The 19372-nt window shown below is 43.3% G+C and overlaps 1 protein-coding gene across 1 annotated transcript in view; it reads right to left on the bottom strand.

The window, feature by feature from the left end:
* Positions 1 to 19372, bottom strand: part of LOC119182674 (uncharacterized) — a 121546-nt gene that overhangs the window by 80203 nt on the left and 21971 nt on the right. Inside the window, exons 2-3 of the mRNA XM_075871455.1 lie at positions 9499 to 9626; positions 6366 to 6428 (exon numbers count right to left, since the gene is read on the bottom strand). Of these exons, the coding sequence (XP_075727570.1) occupies positions 6366 to 6428; positions 9499 to 9626 (191 nt within the window). The remainder of the gene's footprint in view (positions 1 to 6365; positions 6429 to 9498; positions 9627 to 19372) is intronic.

Here is a 19372-nt window from a genome sequence, read left to right on the forward strand (position 1 = left end):
CTTTACAAATATTTACTAACTGAATCAGGAAAACCAAAACAACCGCTAAACAAGGCACATCGCCTTTTGAATGCATATATTGGCAAACAAAAGATTGAATTATGGCCGTTGAATGTTCGCTGATAAAACAGAAGTGGGCATGCTTTCTTCAGCTGTAGGTTGATGGTACAGTAGCCAGTCGCCGCTGAGCGCAGGCCACGTGCTCACGTTTTCTCTTACATAAAGGGCGAAAGTGCATAGCCATGTTGACTATGACTGGTAACGTGAGAAGTGTGTCCTCACAAGCTCAAAGGCAACACATGGCCTAAGATTGCCCTAATTTACACAGCTTGCTTGATGGACATGCGAGTTTCACCATAGTGAACTAAAACCTGAAACAGTGCAAACGTATTGGGTATTCTGTGTTTCTTCTCTTTGTGTCGGGGTACAAGCTGTCCAGGTTCTTAGTACTTCAAAGTGAGAGATGAGCACTGGCCCAAGCATTACCTCCAACTTCATACTACTGTAAAATCCCAAGAAATCACCCCCTCGACGCTAAAAGGTGATCTGGAAGGGGCCAGTAAAACTCAACTTTCTACGTGCGGCTAGGTATTAGAATCATTTTAGCGATCACACAATTGTGTAGTTCTGCTTGTTTTTTAAAAATGAGACTTAAAGTTGAGTGATTCTAAGCCACGTGACCAGATTTTGCGCCATGTTCTGGACTCTACCAGCCAGCGTAGGTCTTGTTTATTGCTATCCAACTCAGGTTAGTTTCGCAATCTTCATCTGCAGCCTCGTTTTTTCAGAAGATTGTTAGAGGTTGCTGAGCGTGAAGTGCCACTGGTTCAACCCGAAAAAGAGGTGACGGTGTTGGGAGCCAACAGAAGCAAGATGACGCTGTTCAACTAGTGATCTTGACATGTTAAAACGTTTTGGTACATACGAGGGTGCGTCATTAAGCAGCACCATTTTAACTTGATACAGTGCATGCAACTCCTTGGAAAATGCAAACATGCTGAAAGCTTTTGAATGTTAAGAGCTGTCAGCTGTAGTGAGCATCCTGGTATTAGGTATGAGGAGAAAGGGAAAGATTAAACGGCAGGAATGTCAACCAGTGGCAAGTGCCTTGTCCTTTTAAAATCCGAAGTGTTCTTTTGTGAAAAACCGGGTTCAAAGGAGTTTTACGCCTGGAGATGAACAGCAGAGCGTCTCGATGTCGGTTTATTGCAGCGTACATCCAAGAACAACCGTTCGACGCGCTTCCCTCGTCTTCTTCTTCCTCTGCTGCGCCCTATGTCCACTGTTTTTAACACTCCCGGGCCACGAATTGCTGCGGACGCATTTCTAGGAAACACCATAGTTGAATAGGCCGCGTTACAATTTTGCCGTCTGCTAGCTTTAGGCGACATGCACAAATAACACCGTCATGTCCCGTAATGTTCTTCAGAACGCGTGCGAGTTTCCAACACAACTTGGGCAGAGCATCATCGCGCACTATCACTATATTGCCTTACGCAGTACTAGTAATTTCCATCACTGGCCTATTATGAGCGCTTCTAAGGAGAAATAAATATTCTTGATACCAGCGATTTCAGAAGTCTTTCTGTAGCTTTTGTCGCTGTATCCAAGTTTTAAGAAGCTCCGTATGGGAGGTGGGCACCACGTCTGTAGTTTGGAAGTCGGGGAGTGCCGTCAGTCGCTTGCCATGTAAAAAATGGGCACGTGTTAATACTTCTGGCTCCTGTGGTGCAGAATACAAATACGTCAGTGTTCTGCTATTTATGATCGCTTCAACTTCTCCCAGGACCGTGTTCATTTAACCATAGTCTATAAGAGACCTTCCTAGAGCTTTTTTCAAGTGGTCTATGACTGACCTCATCACGCGCTCCCAAAATCCGCTTACCAAGGAGCCCGGTCAGCAAAGAGTTTCGGCATGATGCTATGGGCAGACAGATAATCGCCGACCTCACTTCTCCTAATAATGTCACACACAACACGAAGTTTGCGAGAAGCATGCTTTAAAGGTTCACGTTTAAAGCACAAAGCATTGCCAGAGTAAATCACTGAAGGCAATTCACGACGGACAGTGAAACGCCGAAAGGCTTCCAAGAAATTGTCTGCTCTTTAGCGTAAAACAAGCTCAAGGTGAACAGCGCGTGCTACCACGCAAGTCAATAGCACGATGTATGATTTCGTCACCCAGAAGTGATCTCGAAGTTCTGCGGTGATTGTTGGGAGTCTTGCATGCAGAAAACCTGTGGTGTAAGCCGGTGGCGATGAGTTCAGTGGCGATGTGGTTACCGGGAAGCAGAATCGGGTGTTTCATGCCCTCATGGTACTCAAAATTCCGGAGCCTTGTTTGAATTCTCAGCACTCCATCCTCTTACGCGAAAAATGGGTGTAAATCCCGAATTGTCGACGCCTTGGGTAGATTTAGCCCAACATGGAGGACTGCCAATTCAAGGCCAAATCCTTGTTTCCAGGTAGCGCTGTCTACTTTCGCATTTTCTTTCGCATTGTCTTCAACATCACTCAGATTGTGGGTCGAGTGTTCATACCATTCTTCGTCTTTTGCCAAGCGAACTGGTCTTTGCCACCAATTCTCCCTGTCTTCAAGCGACTTTATTGACGTGTCTTGAGAAACTGTGCGCAGAGCATTTTCCTTTTAAGCGTATAGCCGTTTGAACGCTTCCGTACAATAATTGTGCAGGTCTGTTGGTAGAACCTTCAAAGGCGTGTACACTTTGCATATCTGATCGCGCAACTCTATGGTTCCATTGAAAGCATTGCAAATCGTTTCAACGTGAAAGGATGGTACATCCACATCAATGATCTCTAAGCTTTCTAGCCGCTAAAGCTTTCTCAGATTAGAGCCTGCACGTTCTGCATCTGTTCATCGTTCATAAAGTAATCCGTCCGAAGTACACAAACGTTTGCATTTGTGCGTGAAGGAATGGTTTTATAGCCTAATGATCCTTGGCATGTCCAACGAAGTGATGTTTCAATGGAAAGGAGCTCTTTGTGGTTGTCATGCCAACTGACGTCCCATCCAAGGACTTTTCAGAATTGTTCTGAGCCAATCAATAGGCTGACGCCTTCTTCTTGAGCTATGTGGGAAAAGCCGAATGCATCAGTCACTCGTTGACCACGTTTCTGAAACCCTTTGACGAACCTCTGACATTAGGGTACCTCAACAATGGCTTCACAGATGTGTCCTATTTCGATGGCTTCAATGACATGCTGAACATCATCGTACTGGCTTTGCAAAGTTACTTAGACTAGTCTTCGACGCGTACATCGACCACCATCTTTGGTTCCAAATACGTCGACTGTAATGTCAATTTCTCCCAGCACCATTAGATTCCATTTTCTGGAAAATTCTTTTTTGATAACAGAGCGCTGGCTACCGTTATCCAGAATGCTTCTTGTATAGCAGGAACCCTTTGCGCGATTTATTCATTCTCCAAATGTTTTCAATGGTATTGTATCAAATAAGGCTTCTATTGCTATCTAATACAGCGTACATGGAGGTACTGCTCGTAGAGTGTTGTGGTGGCGTCATTATTTGAAGGGCTTTACTAGCCTGTCTAGAGCAGATCGAAAAAGCGTTTCTTCTATGACAATGTGAGCAGCTCACCTTTCACCAACAGTTTCTTGCTCGATTTCCTTTTGTGGTACATCTGAAGCAGTGCCCAGTCGTCGACAGAAGACGCTTTTTTTCCGAGTCAGGAAGCGATGCGTCGCGGTCCAGTGTTGAGTGTGACTCTGGCAGAAAAGGCAAGCCTCCTCCTTCATAACGGCACTGTTATAGAGGACTGCAGATGATGCTGTCGGCTGATTCTCATGGCTGCCGGAAGTCTGCTGATCCCTTGTAAAAGTAACTCGTGTTTGGTAGCTGGTGAGCTCTCTGCACTCGACCTCGATGCGTAGGTACTTGAGCAACTGTCGAAGTTCTTTTTCTGAGCTCAGCGGGTTGTTAGCATTTGACGCTTCAAGTCGCCGTCGTCGGTTATATTCCACAATTGTGTCCTGTGGAATCGCTTTCATTAGCACGCGGCACAACATGGCAGAGTAGCTCGGTTCCAAGACGCCGAGGCCTTTGAGCCCTCTTATGTTGACTTGAACGAAGTCGTAAAGGCTTCTCAGGGCACTAGCATTCACCGACGTAGTGACAAAACGTAGAGTGCGAAGATTTTCGAGATGCCTCTGCTCAATCACACGTACGGCTCCAAACAGTTTTTTTAAGTATAAAAATGGCGTCCTCATAACTGTTGTTGGTTCTGAGTATGCCTACAATAGCCTTTGCCACAGGGCCGTCGAGAAGAGTTTGGAGGTAGTGAAACCGATCGACGTTATTGAGACTCGGATTCTCGTGTACGGAGTGTTGGAAGAGGTCCCAAAATGGTAGCTATTTCGTTGGAGACCCGTCAAATCTTATTAGGTCTAGCTTAGGAAGCCTTGTTCCTGTGGCGGCGGAAATATCTAACGGGGCTGCTTGACGCGGCAGAGAAGAATCGGTTGGCAACTCACTGTTGGACCAGGCTAGCCCCAATGTTTGGACAGCCAGCTCCTGGATGTGATGTTTATGGAAGCCAACGCTCCCTGCAGTTTGGTCCTCGTACTCTAGCACCAAGTTAATGTCCGCCAGCACCTCGTCATCCGTCATGTGGGCGTGCAGTGCTTCGTTAGCCTTGGCGTGCTTGTCGGTGCTTTTCTCCAGGCACCCAAGAATGCTGCGAAGCCCCGCCAAGTCATTCGAGGCTAGAAGCTCATCAACGGCCTTGATGATCTTGCTACTGTGTCGCCGTCTAGCTGCTCTCGTGTTTCACTGGAGTTCCATGGTCCTCCTTGAAACCTGGTCGGGTTTCGGCACCAATGTAAAATACGAAGACTTCTATCGTGGAAAACCATGTTCAAAGGACTTGTACGCCTGAAGATGAAAATCAGAGCGTCTCGATGTCCATATATTGCAGCGTAGATTCAAGAACCACCGTGCCACACGCCTCCCTCCTCTTTCTCTTCCTCTCTTGCGACCTATGTTCACTGTTTTTAACAGTCTTTTTTGACCCTTTTCTCTGTAAAAAGTGTGCTTTTTTTTACTATAAGATGTAATGATCAGCCACCAGGCAGCCCAGATCTTGATATCTTATTGAATATGCGTGTCTGCTTTTCTACCCTTCACTCTGGAAAGAGGTGAAGGAATCAAGGAAAAAAAGAAAGAAAGAAAGAAGAGAGAATAGAGCACCATCAGGGGACATGTGTGTCTGTCTACAGCGCGCCTACAAGCGGCCACTTATTCCATTCATTTAAAAAAAAACACGTGCCGATCCTCGCGTCACATTGCTGGCCAGATACGCGTAGAGCCATGATTCGAGGATCTAGTTTTTTGGGAAAATGTTTATTGTCCAGTTTGTTCAGCATACTGCGCTGAACGTTGCCAGAACAATTCCAGAAACACAATAGATGCTCTAATGTTTCGTCACTATCGCATGAGTAAAGCCTGAAGGTGTCTGCCATTCTTTTGCTGAAGCCTTTGCCGTCGTTGAAGCTACCCCTAACCACAGGCAGCACAGTCAAGTCACGTTCAGGGGAATGGGTGCGAAGCAATAGACTAGATTGCTGCATATTTCGTCCCCCGCATTAAAGTAGATCACGATATCTGTTGCCAGTCATTATCTCTGCGAAATATTATCGTTTGCGTGCGTGTTGGTTGTGGTATCTTGTAATCAGGCTTGGGTGCAGATGATGTTTTGTGCGCAATAAAGGCGTCCGCCACTGAGTTCGCAATGGCAACATGCAGCATGACAAAAAATGTAGCATTTACACTGCTCATATGAAAAAAGCGCATGATTGGTGCAATTGTAATCAAATTAGAGTTTTCATAACATACTACACATTGCTTTATTGTTTTCTTCTTACTTTTCATAATTTCACATTCGGAATATTAAGATGCCTTTTAATGGTTCTGTTAAATTTGAAGTAACGAGCTTTTAATGAATTGATATTTTAGATGTTACCAAGCATTGCCTTCCTGTCGAGCTTAGAATGTTGAGAGTATTTAGCGCACACTATTTTCAAAGGCGTCAAACTATAGCTTGCCTATGAGCTGAATAATTAGAAATAGTGTGAAAAAAAAATCAAAATTATATTATGAGCATTTATAACCACTCTGTGGCTGCTTTAAAGGCATTTTCTTTTGTAAACAAGAATAAAATAGCATATCAAAGTCGTGCCGCAAAGCAGGTTTTCACACGTGCATATATATTTAAACTGGGTAACTAAATATTTGCCTAAGCAGGCAAAGAGGTAGTTAATTAGTTTAGATATATGTTTTCAGAGGACATACATTTTTGATATAATTTATAAAAATACGAAGCACTCACCATGGTGACGTTGCACAGCACTATTGTTATCATTACTGATCTATTGTTGAAGTGTTGTTGAGTCTAGAAGAAAGTTTGAATATCAAAATACTGTACTGACCAAATCATATTTTAGATAAAATAACATCATAGAACCGTAAAAACTTTTCTCTGAGGCATAGAGCCCATAATTTTAACATTCATGATAATACGAAATGCTTTCTTAAAGTAGGAAAAATATTCAATATAAGCCAAACTAGAGAATAGGCTTGTGCAAAACCATTGCAAGTTGAAGCTACCGGCTTAGTGATGCAAACTCTCAGCAAACTAATTGACGGTTGTCAATGTGCACGTAGCTCTCACCAGGCGGTCATCTACATGCGTTTATCCTAGAAACTATGCTGTTGCCTTTTATTACACATAAAGCCCGCCATTATAACTTTTACTGTATTCACTCCTCAAGATCAGTGTGAGTAAAGAATTACTCAGTTTCGAAAAGTGTTCGTAAAGGCTTCCTCAGCAGATGTGCTGAAATTACTTTGCCAAGGCAATTACGAAGAGCACGTATGGCAAAAAATACCTCGCAAATTTAAAGAAGGACTCATCGAGGCCATTTAGGTGCTCCACCCCTCTGAGGCCTAGGTTGTTCTATGCTGTCATTCAGTCACATTGTACCATGAAGGAAAAACTATGTATACAAAGCAGCGTGCAGGAGAGCCAAGTACTGTATAGCATAGCTAGAAGGCCAGAAAGAATAGTGAGAGTAAGCAGGAAATGTGTCAGGCTGACGAGCAACGCAACAAGGAAGGAAGGAGCAAGACATAGCATAACCACGTACGGCGTCCCGCAAGCAAAAGCGTCCTCAGCAAAGTCATGTAGCGACTGGTATAGTAAAGGCACCGGCAAGAGTATTAAACGTGTATAAAATAATTTGAGGAGGGAAGAGCGCAAAACGCAGTGGGGTGTCACAGTTAAACCCCACATATCTATCTATCTAGTGTGGTGTCACACATGCAAAACCAAGCATTCAAAAATGACGTATAGCACAGCCTTGTGTAGCACAGCGTGGAAAGGGGTGATAAAGTCCTCTACATGAGTCGTAAAGGTTTTTGCAACATAACAGAAATTGAGTGAGATTACGCAAATTGCCCGCACCGTATGTACAGATAGAAATATGCCTGCATCTAGACTTTCGCCTTTCTTGCGGGACGGTTCAGGTGTACCTCGAGATGCGTCGCCAGGACAGTGATTGGTAGGTAGATTGAGTCACCATCTGTTCAGTTACAGGAGTCGAAACGAGTCGGGTGTCAGGGGTATATAATGGGGATCCAGTGAAGTCAGTTCTCTTTATTGTGGAATAATATATATAGACATTGTTTCTTCTATATTGTGGTCACTTGAAGTGCTGTTTCAAGAAGTGATGCCCATAACAACTTTCCTTTCTGGTTGAGGTACTCGGAAAAGTTGGCGCACTTCTCAAGGAAGTTAAGCTGAAATTGCTAAGAGTCCTTGCTGCCACTGCAACTTCACTGCATGCGATTCGAGTGATTTGAGTGGCCCATGTGGTCGGGCGTACGTTGGACTACATAAATATTTCTAACTGAATGATCCGGACAGAATCCGCCACATCCGGACGGTCCGCACCAAAGCCATCCCGAGTCCTTTACGTGTCGACGCGGGACTCGGGACGACGTAAGGAAAGTCAGGACATTCCAGAAAGTGCGTGGTGGCTGACAACCCAATTAGTAAAATGGCGCGCCCATGGTCGGATTGCACAATCCCACTCTACTCTTCACAGTGAAGCTCAAAGATGATCCAAGTTTTTAGCACAACGAAGCATACACTGGCTTATATAATATTAGCACCTCTAAAGTACAGTTTCTTACGGTATCCGAGCAGTGCTTTAACATAGCGTACGTAGCCAATATTGAGTTAGAAAAGATGATAGATTGTCGAGGTAAACAGCGTAGCAATCGAATACAGAGTAAAGCAAGGACACAAAACAAGTGCCACCTTGAGTCCTTCGTTTAGTCTGTCTTTGTTTTTGTCCTGTTGACCTCGATTAGCTATGAATCTAAACCAATTTGCCAAGTTTTAAATACTACTCATAAAAAGATAATAGCCAACACAGCTACCTCTTTTTGTGCTGCCCACACTTGGTGATGCCGTGGGTCTTTCACTGAGAAATTTGAAGCAGTGGCATAGCTTTGGATTTGATTACGTGAGTGTCATGCAAACTTGTAAGGTTAGGTGATCTCTGGTGAGACCATAGTTCGTTGCTTCTATCGGCGTTTTTCGATCTTGTACATCGCTGGCATAAAATATTCTGCGACACAAGCTACTTAGTGCTTTCGCGTTATCATGTACAAAGTTGATGTGAGTGTTTTTGAGCTGACATTGACAGCCAATAGGTTGTAGTGCATTCATTTAGAACATGGTGTGTTTTCCGACAAGATGCCCGCACACGTGGCTGCTAAAAATGTTCACGTGACGTACGTGTCCCGAAGTTATGTTATTCTTGTCGGGACGAGCAAGTAATGTTTGTCGCACACTCATGGACTTCTACGGCAATTTAAGTACATACAAAGCTTCGGGGGGAATCACACGTACACCGAGAACTTTATTGCTAAATAGACAGAGATTTAGCTAGCTAGATAGATAGATAGATAGATAGATAGATAGATAGATAGATAGATAGATAGATAGATAGATAGATAGATAGATAGATAGATTGAATGTCTTCTTTCATACGCACGGTAACGAACAATGTCATTTCTTCTAATGCATACTACAATAAATAAACTCAAAAAGTTTTTTAAATAAAACACCCCCGGTATAATTTCTGTGTGTTAATTGAGTTGCCAAACCTATCATTGTACCTGGTGAGGAGTCTTTAGGATAGCAGAGGTCTGCTCTCACACCATTGAAAAAAAGCGAAAGATGGTTGTCAGTTTGACTGTATGTGACATGCATCCTTGCGCGAAAATGCTGAAAGGACTGGAAACAATCGCATGAATGAGCGGGACCTAAGGCACTATAGTAACCCGGAAAAATCACATCGCTGTTATAAAGGTATTTTTGCACTTTTACAATATTGCATGAGCAATTTTTGGTGCACAAAAATATTTAAAAAGGTACAATGGTATTTTCTTACCATATTGAACAATCGCTCAAAATATTTGGTCACATTTTTGTCAGGTGCTCTTGTTTCGTATTCATTGTTGTCATAAAATACATGTGCTAGTACTTCGATGCCTTCACCAATTTTCTTGCTTCCATCGCCTAGACACATAAAAAATTAAGAACAATGTTATTGCACTATTGTACAAAAAAGTCACAGCTTTGCCACAAAGGCGAAGCGATGAACGTGATAGAAACAAATCGGAGGGTCACGCGCAGAATGTAAAGCATATAGAAACCTGCCTCGCGTTTTTCACGCGCAAATGACGCACGAAATCAACTCACTGGTACAGATGTGCGCGAATAAGAGTATCAGTTGTTACTTCGCTGCGTCTGAAAAGTGCGCGCTTTTCGCAAACGGAGACTGCATTAATTGTAGTGATGTTTGTGCGCCCAGTAGCTACAACAGAATCGTTCCAGGTAAAGACCGAGGCCAGCCAAGACGTACGACTTCCGCGCGAGTTAACTGTGCGCGAGGAAGCGTTGTCCTCTTTTCTAAGCGGGGCAAAGTACGCGTGTTACAATAGAGCGCACGCCACCGCGCGTTGTGGCGATGCGCGCTTATTGCGCCATCGTTCTGGTTATGCTGAAAACACGATCATCCTTATTGAAATGATCCGTATGCGATGGTAAATAATTCCGTATGTTTCCGTTAGAGACCCACAGAAATATATGGAAAATATATAGGAAATATATGTATTTTTACGGAAGCATACGGAATTATTAGACATCGCATATGGATCGTTACAATAGGGATATTCCCCCGAGTTCTGTCAGCAGAGGTGTGTGGCAAATATAAATAGCTTGCCATGTGAACTTTGAACGAACGTGCTCTTCGGTGGCTTAGTGGTTTATGCCTCGCGTTCACGACGCAAAGGTCCTGCATTTAATTCCGCCTGCCAGAGTCTTTTTCTGGTTTCTTTTCTTTCTTGCGTTTTCATATATATATAAATATATATTGTGATGAGCGAGACAGAGAACAAGAGACAACACCCGATCCTGGGCCAGCTGTTCTTATTCTCACTTATCACAATGGCGCAGCCGACAGGATAAGAACAGCTGGCACAGGATCGGGTGTTGTCTCTTGTTCGCTGTCTTGCTCATCCCAATGAGCTGTTCTTAATCTGCCTCTTCTTCCTCGCTTTCCAGCCCATGGCCCACAGCTGCCGCGCCGCTCATCGTTTCAATATATATATATATATATATATATATATATATATATATATATATATATATATATATATATATATATATATATATATATATATATATATATATATATATATATATATATATATATTGAATTAACTTGAAGATAGCACATAAGAAAAGGATCGTATTTACTAACGTTTCGGCCGTGGCACGGCCTTCGTCAGAGTAAGTAGGTATGATACAATGCAGCTGCTTTTATAGGCTCACGTGATGAACTCTCGGTATAGCAGCTAGGACAATCAAAGTAAAAAATGGTAATCTGTCAGAACCTTGTGTTGACATGACTGACATGTGACGGGTGCACGGATATAAAAGTTTCAAATTTCCTTGCGCATCGACACGAGGGGGCACAGTATGGTTGGCAGGACATGTAAAAGAGCTCAGAAGTAAAGAAACCACGGTTGACTAATATACAATTTAATATACACTAAAATATTTTACTAATCTAAGAAGTCGTGTTGTTATAGTGCGAGGCAGGTGAGCTTTCCTACGTTTTCATTGATACCTGAACGAATGGTGTTAAATTTGTGGATCAAGAAGGATTCCCTCACTTCCCTATCGTGATTTGTCTTAAAACCGGACTGAATAATCGTGGCCCTAATTTTGTCGAAACCATGGCCAGGCATACTGACGTGCTTCGACAGCGGTAGATTAGGGAGGCTTACGGCATGTGCACGGTGATTATTAAAACGAATTCTGAAACTTGTCTCTGTTTGACCTATGTACTGAGCACCGCAAGTTGAACACTCGAGAAGATAGATGACGTTGATACTATCACACGTGTAGTTCCCATTTATCTTTAAACAAAAACTGGACGATGTACTTGAAACTGTTTTAGATGTCGTCATGTGCGCACACACTTTGCAACGTGGTTTGTTGCAGGGATGACAGCCTTCATGATGTGAACACGTGGTTTTAGATGAGGTTAGTAAATCACGAAGGTTCCGCGATCGTCGGTAGACCACGCGTGGTTGTTCTGCAAAGATTCCTTTGAGCCGCTCGCTCTGTATTGAAATGTTAAAATGTTTCTTTAAGATATGGTTCACATTTGGAGCTGAGGCCGCATGTGTCAAAATTAGATTAGTCCGCGAACAATCTTTGGGTCTTTTGTTAGTACTCAGCAGGTCTGAACGGTCAAGCTCTTCTGCACGTTTGATGGCGTCTGTGATTATGCTGGCCGGATAGCTCTGTTTTTCGAGCGCGCTCCGAAGTTGTTCGCAGTGGCGGGAAAATTCGCTGCTATCAGAGCATATTCTTTTAAAACGGACTGCTTGGCTGTAGGGAATACTAGTTTTGTTGTGTTTCACGTGACTACTACTAAAGTGAAGATATTGCTGCCTATACGTGGGTTTCCTATAAAGATTAGTTATCAGCTTCCCGTTACGTAGAGTGACTATGACATCAAGGAAGCTTATGTTCACAGGTGAATATGAGTGCGAAAAAGAAATCGCTGGATGAGCGTTGTTAAGATCTGCTATGAAAGAAAGAAGTTGCGATTCACTATGGTGCCAGATTAGGAAAATGTCGTCGATGAACCGCTTATAGTAAAATGGCTTATATTCACAATTTGCAAGAAATTTGTTTTCAAGGAGCCCCATAAATATGAAAACAAATTTCTCCTTTTTCAGTTTCGGGAGGGGTCCTCCCTTCATCAGGGGATGAGTTATATATATATATATATATATATATATGTATATATATTTATATATATATATATATATATATATATATATATATATATATATATATATATATATATATATATATATATATATTTAGTGCAGTAGATCCTCCGTGAGCGGTCACAACGTGGTTTATTTCGACGTTTCGGCCTTGAGTCTGGCCTTCATCAGGATTAAAGATACAGTTTGTAGGTGCTGAGCTTTATACAATCTCAAATCAGAGGGCAAAGAAAGAGGAAAAAAGACAGAAAAGAAAAAAAGAAAAGGAAAAAAGAAAAAAGGGAAAAAAGAAAAAGAAAAGAAAAGAAAGAAAAAAGAGAAGAATAAGTGAAAAATAATATACGGTGGACTCCCCTCGGGCACCCCCCTTCCACTCTTCCCTCCACTTCACCCCTCCACTCTTCCCTCCACTTCCCCCGTCACCTCTCTCCCCCTTCTCCCCTTCACCTTTCTGATGTCAGCGATCTGTGTATATTTCCTTTCACTAACGCAGTCCTCCCGGCCAGACGGCGCTTTCTGGCACTGGCGGTTCGGTGTGGGGCAAAAAAGAGCTTTTTTAGGAAGTTCTAAGCCTTTAACTACTCGGCGCCCTGTCAACATTTCGTCGTAAAAAGAGGGGTGCCCCGTATTGCGGTACAGGCGGGTAAGCGGGCGCAATGCGAATTCCTTGCCAGCTTCTGGATTACGCGTGTAGTGGGGGCCTCCCGGCTGTGCACAGGGTTGCTGTTGGGCATGTCATGCATGACACAATTGTTTGGGTAGTAAAATAAAACAGAAAACAGATGACAGCTGCACTTAGGAGGAGTAGTTAGACTTGGAATTGTTTTTGGTTGTCCAGTGCCCTTCGCAGCTGCAGTGCCGTGAACTCAGTTACTATTTTCATTGTTGCCGTTATTGTTTTCTAATGATTTAATTGCTGTAAGTGTACCAGGATTCTGATTTATTTCTCTATCGAGGGTGTTAAATCGGTGGATAAGGTATGACTCTCGTTGTTCACGTTCTCGATTTATTTAAATTTCGTCTCCAAGAGCGTTACTGATAGTTTGTCGAATGCATGGTCGGGAAGATTGAGATGCTTTGATAGAGGTAGACTTAGGGCTGATTTCGCATGGGCTCTGTGATTAATAAAGCGAATCCTAAATGGTGTTTCTGTTTGTCCGATGTACTGCATACCACACACTTTGCATTCGAGTAGGTATACCACATTAGAGGAATTGCATGTTAGGTTTCCTCGTATGTTAATCGAAAACTTGGATTGTGTGCTGGTTGCTTTGTCTGTTTCTCGCATCGCCTTACATACAAGACATCGTGGCTTTAAACAAGGGCGGCATGAATTATTGGGGGATGATGCGTTAATTTGGGAGTGGACAAGGGTGTCTTTGAGGTTATGTGGTCGTCGGTAAACGACACCTGGAGCGGATGGGAATGCGCGTTTCAGACGTTTACTTTGTTCCAGAATGTTGTAATGTCGTTTAAGGATTTTGTTTATATTGGGGAAGTTTGTGCTGTAAGTCAAGCAGAGGTTTGTTCGTTGTGGGTCTTCTCGTGGTGGTCGCTTCATAAGTAAGTCTTCACGATTTAGTTTTCTCGCTTTTTGAACAGCGTCATTAATACATGTGGGGGGTATTTTTGTTTCTCGAGCAAAAGTTTTAGCCTCTGTGAGCTCGTGTCAAAGTCAGCGTCTCTAGAGCAGATTCGCTTAAACCGGTGAGCCTAGCTGTATGGAATACTGTTTTCACAGTGGCGTGGGTGATCGCTTTGGTAATGGAGGTATTGTTGTCGATCCGTTGGTTTGCGATATAGGGTTGTAAAGAGCTTCTTTTTTTCTATTGTTATGGTAACATCAAGAAAATTTACGGTAACTTGCGAGTATATGTGTGTGAAGTGTATGTTGGTATGTGCAGCATTGTAAGTGTCGATAGAGCTGAGAAGTTTGTCCTCGCTGGAGGTCCAAATAAGAAAGATGTCGTCTATGTATCTTCTGTATAAAACTGGTTTCAAGGAACTTTGTGCATGAAATTCAGATTCTAGCTTACCCATAAATATGTTGGCATAATTAGGTGCCATTTTGGTGCCCATAGCGGTCCCGCTGATTTGTCGAAACTACTCTTGGTTTAACTCGAATGAATTTAATTCGAGGACCATCCTCGTCAAAGTTGCAATGGCAGAGAAATCTGGGGTATTAGATTGTATATGGTTTGTGTACATGTTTTGTAATGCAGCTATGCCGTCATTGTGAGGAATATTTGTATATAATGAAGAGACATCAAGAGTAACCAAGTACGAGTTTTTCGGCACACAGAGACCTGCAATGTCTCAAAAAAAATGTGTGGTGTCTTTTATGTACGACGCGAGGGTGCATAAAATGTGGCTTATTAGTTTGTTCACGTACCCTGATAAGGGTTCAGTTATTGTACCGATGCCTGATATGATTGGTCGACCTGGGTTACCGGGTTTATGAATTTTTGGGAGGATGTAGAAACGACTTGGACGAGGGTATGCTGCTCACATCAGTTTGTGGTCAGTGTTGGTTATCTTTTCTGCGTCCAACAGTTTCTTTAGCTCTGTTGATACGATACGTTTGTATTCGTCTGTCGGATCACCTGGGAGGCGTTCGTAAAATCTTGAGTCGTCTAGTTGGCGGTATGCTTCTTGTAAGTAGTTGGTTGTATTCAGGACTACAATTTCTCCTCCTTTGTCAGTGGGTTTTATTGTTATGTCTGTCCTAGATGCCAAATTTTTCATACCTATTTTTTCAGATTTTGTCAAGTTTTCTCGGTTTCCTTTCCGTCTGTGGTATTCGTGTACTATATCTTTCTGTACTGCGGTGATATAAAGGTCCAAGCACTTGTCTCGATTACTGTTCGGTGTCCAATCATTTGATTTACGACGGTGAATTGTTTCGTGGTTTGAAGGCCTGTCCAAGAAATATTCGCGCAACCTTAAGCTTCGAGCGAAGTTGTCGAGGTCTCGGAGCAAGTGGAATTCATCGAAAAATTTTGTGGTCGGGCAGAAGCTTAGTTCCTTAGATAGCATTTTTTTTTCGTCAAGTGACAAGCTCCTGTCCGATAAATTTACACTCACAGTGTCACAGGGTGTGTTCCTAGATGGGTGCTCGTTTGTACCATTAGTGATTTCCTGGGTGGTGGTGTTGTAGTGATAAGGAACTATATCAGGGAACGCGGATTTGGGCACATGGTCTCTTTTGAGTTTATGAATTTTTTTGGTCATGATGGCTTGGTATTTATTCTGTTCAAATTCTGTTAATCACGTGATTTCTTCATTCGATAAAGTGTTGTGGCGGAGAATGGGGTTGGTCATAGCGACCAGTTTCTTTACCTGCCTATCACTGTGATTAAGAGCGATTTCTGTTAATTTAAGAGATGCCTCAAGGAGGAGGTTTTGCCATGTTATTTGGTCGTGTTCATCTAGATTTGTAGCGGCTGGTGTGAGGGAGAGTGTCATACCCTTGGGGCTATCCTAGCACGAAGGTACACTTGCAATGTTGGTTTATGCATTTCATGTCTAATTAGTTTGTCAGTAAGTTTTCGTACTTTAAGGAAAGTGGCACTGCAACGGGGGGGAAGCGATGGGAAGCAACGGGACGTACGTTTCAGAAGTCAATCTATATATATATATATATATATATATATATATATATATATATATATATATATATATATATATATATATATATATATATATATATGTGACGTATCAAGTCATGGTTAGTAGAGGTCGAGAAGGAAGAAGTCAGATGAGAATAAACATGGGGTATGAGCCACGCCACGTCTCCCATTCTTCATAGCGTCACACAAGTCGACAGGATGAAGACCTCGCAACCACTTCATCGCCCGGCCATCATCATCGAAGACCTCAGCAAGACGCAGTGACCGAACGCGGACCACCAAGACCACCAAGCATCATGACAGCAGCATCAGACGACCTTGACATCCCTAAGTACACCGGATCAGCGGACGACGGACCCGTACAGGACTGGTTCAACCTGTTCGAGCTCCATGCCGCCGCTGCATCATGGTCGGAACGGGAGATGATCATAAACTTCACCGACTACATCTCAGGTGAGGCATTCAAGTTTTACCTCACCCACATCTTCGAGAACGATGAGTCTTGGAAAAAGATCAAAGAAGAAATGATCAGCCGTTTCAAGGAATACGATAAAGACCTGTCCATATTCCATCAGCGGAAAGCTTTTCAACTCGCCCATCAGAGTTACGCGAAGTCTTCCCGCAGTAAGCCTATTTCCCAAACGAGACCTCAGAGAAAATATTCCACCATTGTACCATCGTATGACTCATCCAAACACACTTCACGCATTACAACACCAACTAGGGACTTGCACGTCGCAGCAGATAAGGTAATGCCAGCGTATGCCGATAGGAATGTAGACCATTTTGCCAAAAGACCGAACTTACGGTTGGATTTTTCACGGGCAAATAAATCGGCATTTCCAATGTATTTACGGCACCATAATACTTCAGGTATTACTAAACAACCCGAATCACTTGATGCTTCGTGTCGCACACATGGCCCACACGGCTTCGGACGCGTGACGGCATTTACGCATGACGAGTTAGTAAATCCACATGAAACCAAACCAGACAACGAATGTTCACAGAAACATCATTCGTTCAAAGTATTCAGCTCAGCAGTTCCATCTCCTGTCATCAACTTTACTGATAAACCTGATGAAGCACCTCACAAGATCGTAGCATTTACGCATGACGAGTTAGTAAATCCGCACGAAACCAACCCAGACAACGAATGTTCACAGGAATCTCATTTGTTCAAAGTATTCAGTTCAGCAGTTCTCCAGAGACAGAAACATTCACAATCAGCATCTTGTGAAGAAAAGTGTTCTGCAGAAGCGTCGAGTGTTCATCAATCACAAGATCGAAGCGACGTGAATCCACTATACAACCTCACTGCATATAATGAAAACAAAACCACAGGTGCGACTTCTGATGACATAAGTACGCTTCAGGCCATGACCAACAATGAACGGTTTAAAAATACAGAAGATTCAAGTGCACGAAACCCCCCACATCATCTTGCACCGAAAACAGCTGCATTGGTTGGTGTCGTAGAAGCCTGCAGAGGAATCGCTAAGAATCCTGGAGCAACACGATCAATGTCACACCACAAGCAAGTTGACGAAACGAAGAAATTACAACGTCAACGCATACTTAAACATTGTCAACGGCGAAACAAAACTTCATCGAGTGCACTCTTAAGGCTTAAAGAACATCGCAAAAAGGCCCATCGTGGTGGATACATTCTCCACCAAAGATCAAGAATGTGCCTTCTATCAAACCATCTGCGACATCGCCATAGAAAAATTTCCAAGAGCCACAAAAGCACCCCTTATACTCGACAGAAACACAGGCGGCGCCCAATCAACCTCGATCAACGCGCACGCAAGCTGCCTGAACGGCCTGTGCCACGACGAAGAATTCGATGCCTACGATATCCGAACTGTCCATTCTGCAAGGTTTTCGAACCTCGTTTGTTCTTCACAAGAATGCCGGCTGCGATTTCCGCTATCTCCACGTCCAAAGCATTCTTGTGTTATCCAGGACGCAACCATCAGCCTCGCCCACCAGAACTCCTGCGTTAGCCGGACTGCTGCACTCTTTCCTGAAGTTTTGCGAGTTTACGGAACACCACGGGTCCATGAAACCAATTGTGCATTTTGACATTTGTGACTTCTCAACCTCTCCTTGTGTACTTTTCCTTGTTCCATGCCTTCTTTCGGGGGGAGGGGGAATCGTGTGACGTATCAAGTCATGGTTAGTAGAGGTCGAGAAGGAAGAAGTCAGATGAGAATAAACATGGGGTATGAGCCACGCCACGTCTCCCATTCTTCATAGCGTCACATATATATATATATATATATATATATATATATATATATACGCCGCAAGAAACATCTTGCCGAGGATGTCCATATTATTGGTATCACAATAAAACAAGGCACACAGAATTAGATTTATTTAAACCTGCAGATTCAAACCCACATCGGTCAAAATTACAATTTTGTCCCAAGACTACTATTTCATACAGCCAATTAGGTGTATGCAACTGTCGCTAAACCCAGTCAACTGGGTTTAGCGACTGCGAAGCCTGAATCTTACGCATCAACTGCCGGCTATCCCAAGGCCTAGTTTCGTGAGCGAGAGTCATCCTTTCCCGGAGGAGCCTTTAAATTCCGCACCATTCCAGCTGGTGACTACAGCGTCAAGGTGAATCATGGCGCTAAGTAATACGAGTAGCCACGCGCTAGGTGCTTTTCTGGTGACCACGTGCTGCCTACGCACCAAATCGCGAGAACCTCCCTTGACGCTTTAGTTCATAGCACTGCGCCGACGCCGACTGTCAGCGCTTCCTCTATGGTCAACGTTGATTTTGGTGTTGTGCGCCGGTGTGTATGAATTGCGGCATTATGCCTTGCGAACAGGGGATGAGGGAGTACTGGCTGATTCTCGGCTGACCTACCTTTCATAGATTAGATATTGAGCGCCGTGGCTGTTTCATGCAAGCGGTAGCATTGAATGACCAATATCCCGCGTCGATGTGATATCCTCAAGTGCTGGCTGTCTTGTGTGGGCAGTGCAATGGTTTGTTTCACAAATTTATTTCCCTGCATATGGTATAATGCTGTTTCATGCTAGCCATAGCTTCGAATCACTCCCGCGTCGGCATGATCACGCGCAAGTGCCGGGTGTTGTGAATGAGATCTAGGTCTCTGACGTACTGTACTGACAACACTGCTGTCACACGGGTTCTTGTTTGCGATGTCGTACCCTTTTATATTGAAATTATATGATGGCTGCACCGTATTTGATCTGATTAGTTTGGGCAGTCAGCAATGACAAATACTGATGTCACTCGAATACTTAGATTGAGATCGACAGGTTTGTCGCTGCTGCGCGG

This window comes from Rhipicephalus microplus, chromosome 8, assembly GCF_043290135.1.
Source record: "Rhipicephalus microplus isolate Deutch F79 chromosome 8, USDA_Rmic, whole genome shotgun sequence".
NCBI lineage: Eukaryota > Metazoa > Arthropoda > Arachnida > Ixodida > Ixodidae > Rhipicephalus > Rhipicephalus microplus.